Here is a 19642-nt window from a genome sequence, read left to right on the forward strand (position 1 = left end):
CTGTCATCGGGCAGGAGGCAGGGTACAGCCTGAACACCCACTCGCAGGGCACACAGAGACAGATAACAGTCACACTCACAATCACAGCTAAGGGCAATTTAGAGTATACAATTAATGTTGCATATATTTGGGAAGTGGGAAGAAACCGGAGTGCCCGGAGAAAATCCACGCAGGCATGGGGAGAACATGAAAACAGGCGGGGCCTGGATTGAACCCGTGTCCTCAAAACTGTGAGGCCAACGCTTTCCAGCTGTCCCACCGTGCCGTCAAAAAATAGAATTACAGCAAATTCTGGTCCATAGAAGAATCACATGAAAGTAAGTACAGGAGCATTCAATGAGTATCGTTTGAAAATTTGAAATATCATAATTAAAGTAAATGTTGGTATGAAAAAAAAACCTTGTTGCGCAGAAAAGAAAGTTGTCTCCAAATGTGAAGCTCATTTTATTTTCGTGAAATAGAAAATACGGCCAAACAGATAAACAATACAGAGAGATTTGGAAGGAATGATTCTAAGAGTGGCGGCACAGTGATTGATTGGTTCAAGCGTCTGCCTCAAAGTCTTGAGAACTGGGGTTCAAATCCCGCCCCCGCCTGTGTTGAGTTTGCATGTTCTACCTGTGCCTGCGTGGGTTTTCTCCGTGCACTCCGGTTTCCTCCCACATTCCAAAAACTGGGATTAAACTACTGGGATTGGCTCCGGCACTCCCGCAACCCTCATGAGGATAAGCATCTCAAAAAATGGATGAATGGATGGATGATTCTAAGACCGGTTGAATAATTGGTTCGAGTGTCTGCCGCACAGTTCTGAGGACTGGGGGTTCAAATCCCAACCCTGGCTGTGTGGAGTTTTTATGTTCTTGTCCCGGCGTCCGGGTGTACCCCGCCTCCTGCCTCAAGGTAGCTGGGATAGGCTCCCGTGACCCTTGTAAGGATAAGTAGCTCAGAAAATGGATGGATGGATGGATGGATGGATGGATGGATGGATGGATGGATTACAATAGGTATCACATTGTTAATATTCAGTTATATTTGCCAAAAAAGCTGAACAATTTTGTGAGTTTCAAAAAGCAAAAAAATAAATTCAACATTGCTCAGCACTTTTTCAAGTATTTTTAAAAACAAAAATATGATGACACTAGTAGACACCTCTTTGAAAACAACACATTGTTCTGATGTGAAAAATTTAAATGGCACCCCATTAATTCATGTAATCTGTCAGAGAATGGTGTGGGGGATTACGTTGTAAACTCAAAAATACATTTGGCTATTTTTTGCATTAAAAAACACCGGCCGTCTGTTTGGGAAGAGGTTTATTAGCAGATGATATTTTTTTTTGATTGATATTTTTCATCACAAGAAATAAAAACTGCAATGCCCAGAAGAGTACACAGCTTAAGAGATGTAAACACATACCAGTACAGTACTTCATTCACACCGTGATGACGTGATGACTGCAATTCATATTTTTTTTTTCCAAATTTGTTTGACGGTCATCTGGTGATGTTGTCAACCTAGTATGTTTGTAACAAAAATTTGTTTATTTTATCAGAAGTGCGGTGAGGGAAAAAAAATATTACTGGTTGTGTGTAGTCATAACAGAGCGTGTCTCTTCCTCATATGGTGGGAACACCGTATTTGTTTGTGACCAACAAGCGTGACAATCAATGACCGTGTGCACTGAAACCATGGTTCGTTTTTTTTTGGGAGGGGAGGGGATAGATTCCTTGCATTGTCATGCAGAGTTTTGCTTTAACCACATTATTTGCATGTTTTAAAAATCCCAACTTCCCGCTACAGTTGCAGTACCAGTATATATGCCATATGTACAAGGTAAGTGATAAGGATGACTTGAGTTTTCTAGGTAAGCACTTCTTGGTAATTAATGTTTATCCTGTCAGCATTTACAGCTATTTTAATAATATCATAAAGGCATGCTATATTACCGGTTCTCTGCAGCCACACACGATGAAGAGATTAGATGTTATGACCTTCAAAAATCCTTCACATAAGGTAGTTTGTTCTCCAATTGTATGTTTTGATCAACTTGTAACTAACTTGTAACTAACTAACTGTTTGCATTCTAGTGTGCCCTCCTCTCAATTAGGTCCTGGGTAATTATGCTGTTGGTTTTTATTCCAGGTAAATTTGTTTGCCACCATTAGAACGCACAGGACAGATCAGTATAGAGCGAGTAAATATAAGCTATTGTCTGTGTGGTGTGTGGAGTGTGAGTTGAATTTCCCCTTGGGGAATTTTAAAGCGTATAGTAAATTATATCTTCTTTTGTTTTAATTAAAGACCTGCTGTGTCTGACCTATCAGCTCCTTGCAGCACCATCACGATAAACTGCTCTCAACCGAACCAACTGGCGCTGCTGGAGGCCCTGAAGCCGATCTTTAAGATGGGCCTCATAAGGCCAGTCACAAACATGACAACCCCCACCAACGTCAGCTTACACTTCTTGCTTTATGGAATATTAGGAGTGGTATGTTGAGCTCATTATGAATCCATCTATAATGGTTCTATCCCATTTATGCTGTTCAAGGTCATGGGAAGCTAGAGCCAATGCCAGCTGACATTGGCCGAACGTTACAAAGAAACCCTCGACTGGTCTGCTGTAACTACTGTATATCAAATATGGTATTAGGGCTAAGTTTGGAGCCTCTTCTCTCAATAATTGGATTGGCTTTTGTATTTATGAAAAGTAATATTAGTGGATAATGGCACTATAAATGGTAGACGTTACTTTAGATGGCTTGAAAGAGAAACATCAATATTGTCTATTTATTTTAACAACCCCAGACCCATTGTGGATACTTTACTTAAGGCAGTTCCTACATATGCAGATGATGGAGTACTAGAAAAATAAGATTTGTTGCATAATTTTGTGATAATATCACCTTCATTTATGAAATGATTGGTGATTATTGCATTTGAAATATGGCAAGCTTTCCCCAGCACTCTTACAGTATGCACATAAGGTTGTCTGTAGGTGTGAATGTGGGTATGAGGTCAATTTTCCAAACAGCTGGAGACCAGTCAAGGGTGTGCCCCGCTTATCTTATCAAATTCAGCTCATGAGGATGGATAGGTGGATACATGGATGGATTAATTGTTGGGAAAATAAAGGCAACAGGCACTTACCTTTAAATCAGTACAAACAATAGGTGATATCAAATTAACGTATCAGAATAGGAAATTGTGTCAATTGCTGTAGTAATAATTGAATGTATCACTGAGATAATTGAAGCGTCGCTTCTTCAGGATGAGAAAGCCCAACTCCTGACAACTTATCTTTGGCAACATTTTGTAAGTAAAGTTTCCGTATCAGTTATTCTGTGATGGTGATTTATGATGCATTTATCATGTATCTTCTCATTCTTTCATTAGCGGTGGCAGAATGAGTTTGTCAGTTGGGACCCAGTCCAGTGTGGCACTGACAAGATTTCTCTTCCCAGACATAAATTTTGGGTTCCAGATCTTATCATCCGAGAATTGTGAGTTTCAAGCCCTAATTTTTGCATCACTTACACTAGATGCACAGGTACATCAGTATGTCGTCAGCACAGTCTTAGATGGCCATTATATGTGTTGTTTTAAAATATGTTTTAATGCCCAAATCAAAATGTTTTTTACTGACTTAATAAGAAAACACACAATAAGCAGTTTGAAAAATGGCGTAAAAAATTCATTTAACCATTTAGCTGTTTTCTTGAATTTACACATTTAAGGAACTTGGCGACCACACCAAAAAGCAAAAAACAACAATGTACAACAATACAACAACAATATAACATAATTATTATTATTTGATGCTGCAAATAACGCAATTACAATCAGGAAAACCTGAGAATTCTGTTTTTGGAGTGAGAGAGAAACCTATAATCATAATGTACTGATAATTCAAAACACACCTTTTCACAAAGGCTTTTTTGAATCCCCCTTGACTCTGTAAAGGGACCCTAGGTATTTTCAAAAGTGATATATGAATTGAAGTTATCATGACAAGTATTATTATATTTCTCTTCGTCCCTCTCGTTGCGCTCAAAAAAAAAAAAAAAAAAGTTTTCCCACCCGTTATCTGGGTGGGTTTGCACTCAGGCTCGGGTCCTTGACCTGAGGCCAAGGAGCTTGTGGGTTCTGTGCAGATTCTTAGCTGTTACCCATATCGTGCTCTTCTAGTTGGAGACATCGGACGTCAGCCATCCTCCCAGTTCACGGGTTACTGCCCCAACACCCCGATCACATCAATATTTCCTTCACCATCCACATTTTCTCCAGTTTATCCCCTAGCTCTTAGTAATTCTCTAGCTTTTCATGTTGCTTTTTCTGGATATTGCTCTCACTTGGGATCACTACCTGTATCACAACAGCTCTCTTCTGATGTTTCTCCACCATCACAATGTCTTGTGTGTCCTATGTCCTACATCACTCTGCTGTGATGTGGGGCACTGTCTCTCTCTACGACTTCCTTGCTCAGCCTGCATCTGGTGTCCTGTCTAATGTGGCCTCCCTCCATGGTGTCTTTCAGTGCAGATTTTTTTCAGCCACTTGGATGTTTTCTCAGTGTCAGGCAGTTCTTCAATTTATGGGTGATACATGCCATGCAGCGGCTTTTTTTTTCCTTGACAGCCCATCTGGTTCCTTTTTCTTACTGGGCTTCTGTTACCTGAAGCATTTATTTAGTAGCTCCTCCCGGAGAGTCTTCTTCTTCAGGTATTCTTAGAAGCCTATTGCTTTCTCCTGGATAGAATCTGGGACCCTCACTTGTCTTTTCCTCCCACTTTGTGTATAGGCATGGGATGCTGAACTTGGAGTCCAACCCTCCATCCATTCTAGGGAGCTTTCTTCTTCTTCCTTGATAACAGTGACTTCAATTTCTTACATTGGCCAGGGTATTATGCCAGTGGAATATGTGACTACTGGCGGAGCATTTGTGTGAATGGTGTGGGGTATTATTTTTGCCATTTACCTGACAATTTACAAAACAGTGGTGAGGCCGGCCATGATGTACAGATTAGAGACGGTGGCACTGAAGAAACAACACGAAGCAGAACTCGAGGTAGCAGAAATGAAGATGTTGAGGTTCTCGCTCGGAGTTACCAGGTTGGATAGGATTAGAAATGAGCTCATTAGAGGGACAGCCAAAGTTGGATGTTTTGGAGACAAGATTCGAGAGAGCAGACTTCGATGGTTTGGACATGTTCAGAGGCGAGAGAGTGAGTATATTGGTGGAAGGGTGCTGAGAATGGAGCTGCCAGGGAAAAGAACGAGAGGAAGACCAAAGAGAAGGTTTATGGATGTGGTGAGGGAAGACATGAGGACAGTTGGGGTTAGAGAGGAAGATGCAGAAGATAGGCTAAGATGGAAAAAGATGACACGCTGTGGCGACCCCTAACGGGACAAAACGAAAGGAAAAGAAGAAGACCTGACAATTTAGGATTTGTCTAGTCCTCTTTCTTTATTTGGCTTTGGCTGTACTTCCATTCTGCCTCCTTGTGTTGCACAGAAGCTGTCCTCCACATTCATTATGCTGCCGAAAGGTTGGTTGTGATAATCTTCCCTGGTCTAGATATTATTCTGCCCCACTTATCTAGTCTGAATGACATTCCAGTGTCATTGCTGCGTATACTTGTGACATGACCCGAGGAGTTGATGTCGCCTTTGTTGTTTGCTTACAGTTTGATGTCATCCATGTAGAGGAGGTGGCTGATTGTTGTTCTACTTTTGAACTAATACCCAAAGTCACACTTGGTTATGATCTGAATGAGGGGTTCAGGCCTATGCAGAATGCTTGGACATTTGACACTTATTCTGGGAGTTTACTGTGGTTCACTTGTAATTCTGCCCGGTCATTGGGCATTGGTATTGCATGACTACATTATCAGTGCATAGTCATTTATAAAAACTTACAACTTTCACATGGAAAAGAACGTTGCATAAACCAGCGGGTCATCCCTAAAACCTGTATATCTCCAGTTATTTAAAGAACTTTCATTTCATGTAATTTATTGGTTCCAAATGACGAAGGTGAACATTTTATTTTAAACATATATTTTTGTGGTAGTGTAAGACGATTGACAGGTTTGTACTAACACAAATGAAACATCTCCCTTGCTTTCGAGAGCTATAAACAAATGTAAAACATGATTTTGTACACTCCTGAGTGTGTATCTGATGTGTTTCAGTATGGATCAAGATAAAGCTCCATTTGTTCCCTATTTGAATCTGCACAGCGATGGAAAAATGCATGACTCAAAACCAGCCAGAGTTGTCAGTACATGTAACCTCGACATCTACACCTTCCCCTTTGATGTACAGGACTGCACACTTACCTTTGGCTCCTTCATCAACATGGGTAACGGTCTTTCCATGGTGACTTGATCAACTGTGGAACTCTGAACCATAAAGAAACTGTAAAAATAGAGGTTATTTAGATGTGATTTGTGTGTTTGCTGCTGAACTTGACAATTCAAGTGTAAACAACAAGTCAATTCAAGGATAGTGACATTGATTCCATTCTTAACATCCTTATGAAGTTTTTTGTGGAACGCATCCATTTCACTGTAAAAAATTACAGTCGAGATATTATGGGCTCAATTCTGTGCTCCAGCTTTTCTGTATAGTTATGTGGGTTTTTGCCTAGGTACTCCAGCGACCTACCACATTCCAAAACAGGCATGTTTAACTAACTAAAATAGTTACACCATATGTGTAAATGTGAATTTGAATGACTGTTTTTCTATATGTGCATTGTGCCCTACCATGGGTTGGGGGACAGTCCATGGTGTACCCCACCTCTCATTGAAGTCTCCAGTTTCCAACTCACCTGCATCTCTAATGAGGCCAACCGCGACAGAAAATGGATCAGATGGATAGATTTTAATTGTAATGCGAATACGTGACATAAATACAGTGTCATTGCCTCACTGTTGAGCAGAAGCCTCTCAAGTCCAAATTTAGTTAATTTTCGATTTTTCCTCAAATGGTCAGTGCCCAAATAAGTCTCTTATTTTTACAAATCACCAACCAAACAAAGTTTTTCTCTTTGACGATGCAACATTAGTGGTTCAAAAAAACATGGCTTTTTTTTCCCTAGTGATGTACTGTCTGACATAAATGACTTTGATGAAGGTGTGCGTACATTTGATTCCAGTAATATTGAAATATTAATATTGATTTATTGTCTCTTTAACAATACAGTATTGTACTGTGCACCCAAGATGCAACCAGTCATATGTACAAAGCAAAACACATTTGGAAGTAATCCCCCCGAATGGAAGTTTCAAACTCGTTTTTGTCACTATTCCGTTTTGATTGTGAAAACCGTTTGACTGTACGTATAGTCACCTTATCGTATTATTCCAACTGCACAGTTTTCTTTGCAATTGATTTTTAGATATTTGAAACACCAAGTTGAATTTCAAACCAGAAGTCATGTTAAGAAGGGATTTGGGTGAGGGAAAAGGCTTGTAATATCTGTTAAAAGTGAAGAAGCGCTCCAGTTTCAGTACAAATTTTCTGCCAAAATGAAAAAAAAGCAACACCTTTAGAAAGAAACAAAAAACACTTTATTTGGCCTTATTTCTAATTAGTGGTGATCTTTGCTTATGTTTTGAGGCATCTTCTTCAAAAAATGCTGCTTCAATTCTAAATTTGCGAATATCAAAATGCTACCAAAGAAGTATACAAAGAAACAAGTCCAAATTTAAAAAAAAAACCACAGTGAGTGGTGTCATTGTCTTGTTACTGATACTCTAAGAAAGATGACAGTTGATTGTTTGACATGCAGATCAGACTCCAAAATACTCAAACATTGTCATGTTCAATAATGCATATAGAATGTGGGTGGTTACTGGCCTTTAGAACTCAATGTTTTCCTGTCTTCAGCAAGTGACTTGAAGTTGTCCCTATCGACGTCTGAAGATTTTATCACAGCGAGATCCAAGAGTGTCATGACCACTTTAGGGGAGTGGGAGTTGCTGAACATTACTGCCATAAAGGAGATTTATCAACATGACAGCGAGGATGCCTATGTGGACAACCTTCAGTTTCATGTATGTCGAATTGTATAGCACACAAATGAATCGAATCCGACCTTCTGTGTCCAATGAACACTAATACTGTACTATTGAATGTTGTTTATTTTTCTGCTAGATCATATTGCGACGCAGGTCTACGCTGTACGTGGTGAACCTGCTTATCCCCAGCATTTTCCTTATCACAGTGGACCTATTTAGCTTCCTGCTACCTATACAAAGTGTGGACCGCTCCTCCTTCAAAATGACCCTCATCCTGGGCTACACCGTCTTCCTGCTCATCATGAACGACCTGCTGCCTATCACGGGGAACAGCATCCCCATCATGAGTAAGTGCCAGACTCGTGCTGAGTTTCCCTTTGTATAACGTTATTGAAGTGAGCATAAACATACAGGTTCATTATGTCTCAAACATATCATGATTAAATTCACCAATATCATGTGTGACCATCTGTCTACAGTATTTACTGTGTCAGGACTTACAAAAATGTGGTCCTCGCTGGCGTAAGTCAAGATTAACTTTCTGCCATAAAAATGGCACTCTGCCGGGCCCACAACCCTTTGCTCCACCAGAATGACTCAACAACATGTTCCACTGCAAAAATAGAGCGCGTCTCAAATGTGTCATCCACTTTAACACCGTTCCACAAAGAGATGACACCTCTCTCCACTCAGGAAACAATATAATGCCACTCGCTCCATGCAGTTAATGTGCTTCTTATAATCACATTTCCACAAGCCAGTACATTGCACCACGTGTAACAAGTCTGTTCTGGTTGTTTAGAAAATGTCTCCTTAGGAACAAAAGTGAAAAATGAAAATGATTGGATGAATGGACTTCTGTCACGGCTTTGCAATTTTCATTAATAAGTTCATGTTCAAAGCGCTCCCCCCTTAGCTCAATAATAGTCGCGCAACCTATGATTTTATAAACAAATGCCCGAGGTGCAGGAAGTGTGCTGTAGTGCTACAGTGGCAGTACTGAAAATTTGCATGATCCATAAACAGCGTGGGCAAACACGTAGGCCTACCCATTTCCATGTCTTCACAATTCAAATGCCAAGCAAACACGTTTTACCACGAGAAGCAACTTTTATAGGTCTCTCTGTTCATCTATGTATTTCTTCACCGGTGAATGTGTGTGTGATTTACCCCTGTCTTTCACAACAGATGTGTTCTTCTCTTTGTGTCTGGCTCTGATGGTGGCCAGTCTCCTGGAGACGATCGTCATCACCAACTTACTTCTCACCTCCCAAAATGTCTCTCCTGTTCCTCGCTGGATCCATGTGCTTGTTCTGCGCATTCTAGGTCGTCTTGTTGGTCTGCCTTGGGAACAAGTCAAAGATTCAGGTATTCTTGGATTGGTTCTGCTTAATACACACATATTGATTATAATACAGTATTCCAAAAAAGATTTTGAGATTTGATATACATGGTGTATCGGAAAGGTTTCAGGACTCATGTACCAAAAGATATTTCAAATCCAACCTACAATCTACAAGTTGTCTCCGTTGAAGTCACCCTCTTCTAGAGTTTAACATGTTCCAACAGCCGTGTGGTCCACACCTTCATGCACTGCTGAAAGGATTCTTCTGGGATCCTCCACATCCAGCTACTGTAAATGTCAGTATCCTTAAAGCAGGTAGACTGGATGACTCTCCCCATCCCACCCAAGCTTTGGAAAGAGAGGAGAAAAAAAAAAAATCACACGGCGCCAGGTCAAATAAGTAGGGAATTTGCTCTTGCACGGCGAAGATCTTCTCGGCTAGGAACTGTCAGATGCTCAGGTCATTGTGAGTATGTGTATTGTCATGTTGAAGCAGCCATGAGTTGGCCTGGCACCACTTTTGTCTCTTGTCACGTACTGAAGAGAGCAAATCCCGCAGGATCTTTTTCTAGACGTTCTGGTCGATCATCTGGCCCAGAGTGAAGGGGAAACCTCACAGTTTGGGTTTGAAATATATCTTTTGTGACACCAGTCCTGAAACCTTTCTGATACCCCTTGTTCACTGAATCTCTGTCAACCAACAGACACAAGAGGCAGCAGTGCGTCCACACACCATGGAGCTGAAGACGACCCTCATGAGGAGAAAAGACAAGCAGTGCAGGACAGGGCAGTGCAGGAGCTGAAGAGCCTTGGTGGAGACCTGAAGGTCCTCCGGCAGCAGGTGGAGCAGCAACTGGGGAGCAGCTGGAGCTCGAAGGAGTGGATCCAGGTGGGTTTGATCTTAGACCGCCTGCTATTTGGCATCTACCTTCTCTTCATATCTGTCAGCTTCATGACCATCATCATCATCTGGGTCAAGTCCTAAGCAGTACATGACAGTTGTGAGTCAATGTTTTTTTTTTTATATATATATTTTTGGTGTGTGGAGGGGGCGGTTGATTGATAGGTCATTTTGTCATGCTTATTTTATTAATTGTATTACTTTTAAGAGTAATTTTTAAATGATCCCTCAACAACAGTGCTGATAAAATGCTGTGTGAAGGTTTACAATGTTAAAAAAATAAAATGATATGAACAAATACCTCATGATTTTGGCTGGTATTCATTTCAATCATGTTATTCCTCTGAGACACTTTAATTTCAGTTACATATCCTTTCCAATATGAGAATGAGGGGGAAAGAACTAAGTCAATCAGACATCAGTAACTCAATAGATAATGGATAAAAATCTAACCATGTGATAATGTATTTGTCAATGTGAATGATAGTATGAATGTATGTTTGTGTATATGTCCCTTCCGATTGGCTAGTGACCAGTCTAGGGTTTACCCAGCCTCTCACCCAGTCAGCTGGCGAAAGTCCAGCTCACCCATGACTTTAATGAAGACAAGCCTGATAGAAAGCGATATAGATGAGTGGATGAATAGTGAGCACAGCATTTTGAAGACAATGGTTTTGGGTTTTTTTCCAAACTTGCATAGATAACTTCAATCTTAATAGCAAAATAGCAAAAAAAAAATTTTCACGTGTCAGAACCTCTTAACAGTTTTCAATGTCTTATTATATTTAAAATGTATTAAATAGCCCTTAATTATGGTGGGTAGAATTTTTGGGTTGCATGTCAACTAACAGTCAGATTTTTTAAAATGATTGCTTTAAAAACAAAAGAAAATGGTGCTGATTTGACATGAAACCTTTTTTTTTTTTTGATTAAGTGAAGAAAATGACAAAATAAAACCGCAATACTGTTGTAGACTAAAAAGTAATCCAGTAATGTGTTGCATCTGGAGGCCAGACTAAAGGAAGGTCACATCTCTTTGGCTGCGTCATCTCCGAGAAGAGTCTCAGTGTTCAAGACTTTGTTGATAAACACAGTCGTTAAATACTGTGGATATTTCCATTGAAAAGAACAGTATTTAAAATACTGAGTGAAGGGTTTCGTGTCCCTTTTGCAAAACACACACGCGTACACACACACACACGCATACTGGGAAAAAAAAAAAAAAAACACTGTAAAGATGTGCTTAATTACCGGTAATGTTTGTCCTGAATCAAAGATGCATCAATATTTACATTTATGACATGTGTCCAAATAAAATTGAATACCTAAACTTGAGTTAACAACGAAGCAAAAAAAAAGAAAAGAAAAAAAGTAAAAAAAAAACATAATTAACTTTCAGTGAATGGGAGCACTTCACACACCATCCAGCACGAGTAGCATAATTACCCTAACAACCACTTTTGACACACTGTTATGTAATATTTTTCGTGCTGCCCGCAGAAAGTCAAGCCTTCGATGGTTCTCTTCATCTTCGTCTCGCTCTTCATGCACGGTAAGAATATGCCGATCACGTATTTTTCCAACCTCCCTTTTGTTTCCGGCTTTGTGACGCATGAAAATTTACATGAGAGGCTGAATGGTTTTAAACATCTTCAGCGAACTGAGAGTGGCAATGAATATGTCCAATTTAATTACTTTCCTGATATTATGTATTGTAATTATCCATCCATCCATCCATTTTCTTTGCCACTTATCCTCACGAGGGTCGCGGGGGTATTGTAATTAAGTACAACAAATTTGTGTATTACCTTTTTGTTGAATGAATCGTGATCTTTCATGATAAATTATTGTGTTGTTATTGTTATTGTTCCTGTGGGAACGGTGTTTCTACATACCACTGCATGTTTGGAAAGATTTTTGGTAATCCTTCACCAGAAAACATCTAATGAGCTGTTTTTATGGAGCGCAAGCAATAACACTCTAGTTTTTGTTTCGTAACGGGTACCCAAGCTAATACATTTGCACTGCCTGCTCCCAATATTGCTGATGTTCTTTGGTCTTCGTGCAGCGTCATGCATCTCCATCATGTCGAACTGCTCTCGCCCGGATAGCCCCGCTCTCCTGGAGGCTCTTAGGCCTGTCTTGAGCCTCAGCTCCATTCGACCCGTTGTGAACATTTCAACTGCCACGCTTGTCAGTGTTGACTTTGTCCTAATTGGCATTCTCGGTGTGGTAAGCGACAATGACACCTATTACAAATAAAAGGTCACCAAGATCTCTGACTTTATGGCAACTCCGGCATTTTGACTTCTCCTTTCAGGATGAAAAGGCTCAGGTCCTGACAACATTTATCATCCAACTGTTGGTGAGTCATCACTTTCCAGTTTCTCTAAAACTGGACGATCTGCTGGCAGCATGGTACACTCTTAGTTAGCAAATCTGCCTCACAGTTCGGAGGTTTGAGATTCATAGCCTGGCTCCAGCTTTCCTGTGGTTGTGTGACTTTTCTCCATGGCCTCTGGCTTCCTCCCTCATCCCAAAAATCTGCATGTTATATTCACTGAAGACTTTAGAATATGAGTCTCAATGCTTGTTTGTATGTATGTGGTCTGCAAATGGCTGGGAACCAGTTCATGGTGTACCACACTTCTTGTCCAAAGCTCTCTAGAAAATGGAAATTTGGATGAATGAATTAACTGGCAAATCAACTCAAAGGTTTGGAATGCATGATAGATGAAATACATATACACAATTATAGTACAGTGATTTCAAATAAGTGTGACATGGGCCATTAATAGACAGTGAGAGCTAATTCTTGACCACAAATTTTGCATCTTTGTTCAACTATCTCAGCCAGCAACGTATACTGACAGACAGAACAATATAATACTCTTCCACTAGATGGCAGACCTGTTTTTGTGATATTTTTTGCGGTCAGTGCTACACTTCTAGGACAACATTTTACTTGACAGTATGTTAGGATGTGACTACTTATCACTGTTCCCACGTTGCAGAGGTGGAGAAATGAGTTTATTAGCTGGGACCCAAACGAGTGCGGTGCCCAATGGATTACAATCCCAAGAAAAGTGCTTTGGGTCCCCGATATTGTCATCAATGAGTTGTAAGTCATTGCGACGATCAAGGAGGGCCAATAGTTTGTACCCCAAAATAGTTTCAGTGAAACAAAAGAACAAATCAACTCATTCCAATTCAAGTCGCGTTCAACAATGTCCTCCGCCTGCAGTATGGAGAGGAACTCGGCTCCGTTCACGCCATACACATACGTGTATCACGACGGTTTTGTGATGGATCTCAGGCCTGTCCGAGTGGTGAGCTCCTGCAGGCTCGACACATACACCTTTCCATTTGACATCCAGAACTGCACTTTAACCTTCAACGCTTACCTGCATCTTTGTAAGTACGGAGCGATCCATACTGCTTTTCTTTTACGTTTAAAAGATTCAAACACCTTTGTTGTTAATGTAAAGTATTATATAAATTAAAGGAATAAAAAACATTCTTCTTTCAGTTCCTTCTATACAGATTGGCCGCTTAATGTCAACAGAGCAAATATTCCAATATTCCCGAAGTTTGATGACAACTATGGGTGAATGGGAGCTGATTGGAATCAAAGCCGTAAAACAGAAGATACAATCTTCATATGGTGGATTTTACGAAGAGCTTCGCTTCTTTGTAAGGACTTACTTACTCCCTTTACATATCATTTATGTCCGAAAGGATGTAAAGCTACAAGAGAGGTGGGAAAAGTTTGGGGCTCAGGAGCCGCACTTGATTTTTGAAACAGGCAAAAAGTCAATCATAGATAAGTTTAAAAAAAAATGCATTCTTAAAAAAGCTTATTTTCAAAATAAAAGTAATCGGTACGACTATTTAACACTGTAATATCTCTCATTTTAACAAGCCACTTATGACAAATTTTATTAGTATTAATCAACTATATTGTGTATTATTTTTCTTATTCTGCAAATATTTTATACTTTATGTAAGATCGTTTATTTGAATAAAAGATTTCATAAAATTTTATATTAATGGTCATTTGTACTGTATATTTATGTTGAACTAAACTGTAATTGCTTAAACAGTGATTTAATAAAGTTAAATTTGTTAAAATGTTTATCATGTGGGTGGCACGGTGGATCAGCTGGAGAGCGTTGGCCTCACAGTTCTGAGGTCCCGGGTTCAATCCCGTACGCGTCTGTGTAGAGTTTGCATGTTCTCCCCGTGCCTGAGTGGGTTTTCTCCGGGCACTCCGGTTTCCTCCCACATCCCAAAAACATGCAACATTAATTGGACACTCAAAATTGCCCCAAGGTGTGATTGTGAGGGCGGCTGTTTGTCTCGATGTGCCCTGCGATGGGCTGGCAACCAGTCCAGGGTGTACCCCGCCTCCTGCCCATGACAGCTGGGATATGCTTCAGCACTACCGCGACCCTTGTGAGGATAAAATGTCTGAATAAATGGATGGACATTTATCATGTAATCTGACATTTTTTAGGACAAAAGTTTTTTTCCATTTTTCTATTTTGTTAATGAGCATTAATTCGCCTATGACTGATTGACTAATGCCAATTACAGTATTTAAGTCGCCAGTGGTTCTCGCCAGCTCATTCAGTATTTAATGAGGTACTCGCTCATCCTGTCTATTGCCACACAAGCCAAGAGTAGTGGCAATGAATGGATCACTGTGATTACGCATTGTCGTCTCCATGCGAGACTGCCATTAGGCCACATTTAAAAGGATTGAGAGGACTTTTGATTAGTGGTGAATGAAGTCGGGTACATTTTTCACCGACAGATTTCGGTGCGGCGCCGGTCCATGCTGTACGTGGTGAATCTTCTGATGCCCTGCTGCTTCCTTATCACAGTGGACCTCTTCAGTTTTCTGTTGCCTCCTCAGAAGGTGGACCGCTCCTTGTTCAAGATGACCCTCATTTTGGGCTACACGGTCTTTCTGCTCCTCATGAGCGACCTGCTGCCCATCACTGGAAACACCCTACCCCTGATAAGTAGGTTGATGAGGATCTTGAATAATAACAATAATAATAATGAAATAATAATAACAATAATACATTGTTTTTATAGAGGGTGTTTAAAAGGTTTTGAGAGATACTACAGTGAAAAATTACAAAATGGATAACCGAAAAACGTTGGCAAAATACATTGGAATGAATGAAAAAAAATAGAAACAACAAATATTTTAAAGGAGGAGAATGAGCCAATGGCTCAGTGATGAATGCAGAGTAGAAATGGTGTATTTTGAGGAGTGATTTAAATGATGAGACATCAGTGCAGTGTTGTATCTGTTTTGGGAGAGAGTTCTATATGGTAGGGGCAGCAACAAAGAAGGTTGTGTCCCCCCACGTGCTGTTCGGTTTCTGGTATAGAGAAGAGAATTGAGCTAGAAGAGCGGAGGCTGCATGCAGAGGTGTGGGGTGCAGTAGGTTTGTGAGGTATGAGGGTGCCTAGTTGTTGAGTGCTGTATTCGTGAGAAAGTTGAGTTTGAAATCCGGAAATGTGGTGCCAGTAGAGGACAAGGGTGAGGCAAGGGTGAGATGGGAGATTGTGGCACTGGGGATGCTGTTGCAATAGTCATGATGGAAATTGATGAAGGTGTACATAAGGGTTTGGGCAGCAGTGAAAGACAGTGAGGGTTAAGGCGAGAGATGATTTTTCAGTTGAAAGGAAGCTTTTTTTCGGTGACGTGATTGGTGTGTTGGTTGAAGAAGCGCCTGGCATTGAAGGTGATCCCAAGATTGCGGTAGTCAAGGGAGGCTCACAGATAGACTGATTCTAATTACATTTGGTTGGTCCTTATTGAGTTGTGGAAAGTTTGTTTGTATCCAGGATTCAGAAGAAATGTAGCCTGGGGGACATCAGCTTGGTAGAGAAAACCAGAGTGATGTTATACAGTGGGAGGAGATAACAGGTGAAGAGGAAGCGGCCAATCACGAGCCCTGGTGGACACATTAGGATTGGGTGGTTTTTGAGGATGAAGAGTTGTTAACGAAGATTGTTTTCTCTCAGTCAGGTTGGTGTGAAACCAGGTGAAGGCAGCCTCAGTCAATTAAGTCATTACATTCTTGATAAGCAAAGCTACTATTTTTGTCATGTTAAGAGACTCACTCACATTCTGCTGGTCCAATCAGTATTAGCACTAATAATATATGTACATATATATACATTTTTTTTAGATTTATTTTTTATATTTTGTAGACCGCACGATTCATCACCTTAAACTGCTCCCTTTGGACAATTGACGTGGTTGACACACTTATCTAAATGGATTTTACATCTTGCACATCTTATCAGGAATAGTTTCTATAAACAGAAATGTGTCTTACTCTTTGTTCTTGTTCTTTGTTCTGAATGTCGTACCAGGGCAGCACGGACTGCCGGAGAAAAATTCCTCGTGTGTTTTTACACACGTGGCCATTAAAGCTGATTCTGATGTTGAAGAGTTTTTGAAGTGACGTGGTGTGGTTAATGGTTGATGAGGTAGTGAGTCGGATTTATAATTTTATGAGCCAAACAGGGTGACATTTTTACCAAATTACCAGCCTGCCTGGTTAAAAAATAAATAAAAAAGAAAAAACTACAAAACATAACTTTGTGGCTTATTAGTAATGGATGGATGGATTAAAAAATATATATATTGTTCACAAAAAATGATGTCACACAAGTTGTATTCATTTCAGATGTGTTCCTGTCTCTTTGTCTGGCTCTGATGGTGGTGAGTCTTCTAGAGACCATTCTCATCACCAATCTACTACACAACTCTGCTCACTACTCAGAGTGTCCTCGCTGGATCCGATTGTTAATCATCCAAATAATGGGCCGCATGGTTCTGCTTTCTCCAAAGCCCACACAAGTGGCCCAGATCATCCGAAATCCTTGCACACTAGGTAAGACCAAGCTGTGTGCAATTAAAACCCGATCACAAAAGAGGAGTACTGTAATTTCTTGTGTGTAATGCAATTTTTTTCCCAAAATAAATTCTCAAAAAATCAATTGTGTCCATTACGCAATAATATAGAAGGGAATTTTTTTTTTTACATTTTCTATATTTGTGTCCCCATCTAAAGCTTATGAAAAATCTGTAGACTTTCATTCCAAGATGCCACCACCACCTAGACGTAACCTGCACTTACATTCAAATGTGACTGGGTTACGTACAGTGAGTACGAAACATATTCAGGCCTTAAATACATGATTGAACCTCCAAGGAGGAATGACAGAGGATCCCTGAGTGCAAGTCAAATACTTGCTGTATCATTCTCAAAAAGATTCATGGCTGTATTAGCTCAAAAAGGTGATTGTACTAAAAACTTGGCAAAGGGTCTGAATACTTATGGGTGTGTGACGCTTCCGTTTTTCTTGATTAATAAATCAGAATTTGGTTAAATGTTTTTTTTTTTTTGTTGTTGTTGTTAAAGCAACTAATGACTGAACAACAATCATCACTAATTTCTTTATGGTTATGTTTTTTCCATGACTATAATTTCCTGAAATGCTTGACAGTTTAATTTGAATTCCATTAAAATAAAATGTGTTTCGCCTACTCCATTTTTTTTTTTTTTTAAGAATTGTACCACTCTTACAAATTCTGCCTGGGAAATCAAATATATGAGCACAGCTGTTTGTTTTCTCACTAAATAGAGCAGTGAATTATAAAATATGAGCAATTATATTCAAAAGGATATATATTTTTTTGCTTTTTCAAATATTTCATGTTTTGATCACTTAAAAATGTATTGCACATACCAGAATTTTGAGGTCAACTTTGGGACTGCATATTATACATGGGTGCACATTTTTCATGAGAAATTATGGTCAAAGTTTCCGCTTTTACCGAGTTGCATTCTCACTTTCCACCTCCAAAACAGAAATGGATGCATTCACTCAGAGCAGAGATGAAGTAGACCCCCAAACACCGGGAGGCCCGCTGGGCCAGGACAAGGCTGTGGAAGAGTTAAGGAGCCTGGGAAGGGACCTCCGAGTCATCCGGATGAAAGTGGAACAGGAGCTGGATGTCAGCCAGAGCGCACAGGAGTGGATCCAAGTGGGTTTCATCATCGATCGCCTGCTGTTTGGCATTTACATCATCTTCATATCTGTCAGCTTCATCAGCATCATTGTTGTCTGGTTCAACTCATACAAACCATCACAATTTGCTGTGCATTAATGCCATGTTTGGATGGACTGTCCTGTTAGTATATTAGTTGCTTGACAATGTAGTAGCAGCATAGTGCATCCGCTTTTAAAGCATATTATTACTCAACCCTAGTTTATTTAGTGGGCTTTTATTCTGATAGTTTAAGGATTTTTATACTTGTTTACTTACACTTAATGTCACTTCACTCGTGTATGCTAATTAATTTGAGAAATAAAGCAATTTTCTTTGGGTTCAAATTTTTTGTATGTTTCTACGTGTGAATGCGTGTGTGTTAAATCAAAAGTCCAATCAATTGTTGCCAATGACCTTAAGTGTGCCACACGCTAACAACAAGATTTATAAGATATGTTGCTGCTCCTTGATGGACAAATCCTCTTGGACCCAAAGGACCTGATCATTTTGCACCTAGAGGGGTGGATATAAAAAGACTACACACCCTTCTTCAAGTGCAATTTTGAGTGAAAAATTAAGAAAAAAATGTGTCTTTTGAAAATTTGGTGGGAGAGTGTCAGTCTAAATGCCTACTGGCACCACGTCTAAGAACAGTGAGGTACGTGGACCACTGATCTAACCCTATTTTGTTGAAATTGATCAGGGCACAAACAGACCCATTCTGATCTCCGCTGGATTCTACAGTGAAGAAAATAAGTATTTGAACACTCTGCTATATTGCAAGTTCTCCCACTTGGAAATCTTGGAGGGGTCTGAAATTCTCCAGACCTAAACCCAATAGAAAATCATTCCTACTGTGAAGCAAGGTAGTGGTAGCTTCATGCTTTGGGGGTGTTTTTCTGCACATGGGAAAGGACGACTGCACTGTATTAAGGAGAGGATAACCGCAGCCATGTATTCTGAGATTTTGGGAACAATCTCTTTCCCTCAGTCAGAGCATTGAAGATGGGTGGCGGCTGGGTCTTTCAACATGACAATGACCCGAAGCACACAGCCTGGAAAACCAAGGAGTGGCTCCATAAGAAGCATATCAAGGTTCTGGAGTGGCCTAGTCAGTCTCCAGACCTAAACACAAAAGAAAATCTTTGGAGGGAGCTGAATCTCCGTGTTTCTCAGTGACAGCCCAGAAACCTGTCTAATCTCGAGAAGATCTGTGTGGAGGAGTGGGCTAAAATCCCTCCTGCAATGTGTGCAAACCTGATGAACAACTACAAGAAACTTTTGAT

General features: G+C 40.1%; 1 protein-coding gene across 8 annotated transcripts; it reads left to right on the forward strand.

Annotated features, from left to right (window-relative positions):
* Positions 1-151: 151 nt before the first annotated feature.
* Positions 152-18576, forward strand: LOC133503673 (5-hydroxytryptamine receptor 3A-like). Of its 8 annotated transcripts, none has more exons than XM_061825494.1 (20): positions 973-1833; positions 1902-2013; positions 2088-2142; positions 2325-2488; positions 3268-3312; positions 3394-3500; positions 6192-6361; positions 7894-8060; positions 8161-8371; positions 9213-9392; positions 10074-10258; positions 11771-11822; positions 12339-12502; positions 12591-12635; positions 13285-13391; positions 13515-13684; positions 13800-13963; positions 15087-15297; positions 16987-17193; positions 18175-18576. In XM_061825494.1, the coding sequence occupies exons 2-20, from the start codon at positions 1969-1971 to the stop codon at positions 18471-18473; spliced, it is 2748 nt and encodes a 915-aa protein (XP_061681478.1). In that variant the 5' UTR covers positions 973-1833; positions 1902-1968; the 3' UTR covers positions 18474-18576. The 8 variants fall into 8 exon arrangements, 7 of the variants coding, with proteins under 7 accessions (XP_061681482.1, XP_061681478.1, XP_061681477.1 ...); XM_061825493.1 differs by having other exon boundaries at positions 1960-2013; XR_009795797.1 differs by lacking the exon at positions 18175-18576 and having other exon boundaries at positions 973-2013; positions 15087-15112; positions 15189-15297; positions 16987-17114.
* Positions 18577-19642: the final 1066 nt, after the last annotated feature.

This window comes from Syngnathoides biaculeatus, chromosome 7 (assembly GCF_019802595.1).
Source record: "Syngnathoides biaculeatus isolate LvHL_M chromosome 7, ASM1980259v1, whole genome shotgun sequence".
NCBI lineage: Eukaryota > Metazoa > Chordata > Actinopteri > Syngnathiformes > Syngnathidae > Syngnathoides > Syngnathoides biaculeatus.

Excerpts from the sequence above, each read along its gene's own strand:
- LOC133503673 (XM_061825491.1), top strand. The coding sequence starts at position 1,738 with ATGCAGAGTTTTGCTTTAACCACATTATTTGCATGTTTTAAAAATCCC. Across the intron at positions 8,372-9,212 it reads GAACAGCATCCCCATCATGA|ATGTGTTCTTCTCTTTGTGT; the intron begins GTAAGTGCCAGA and ends CTTTCACAACAG. Across the intron at positions 10,259-11,770 it reads GCTCGAAGGAGTGGATCCAG|AAAGTCAAGCCTTCGATGGT; the intron begins GTGGGTTTGATC and ends TGCTGCCCGCAG.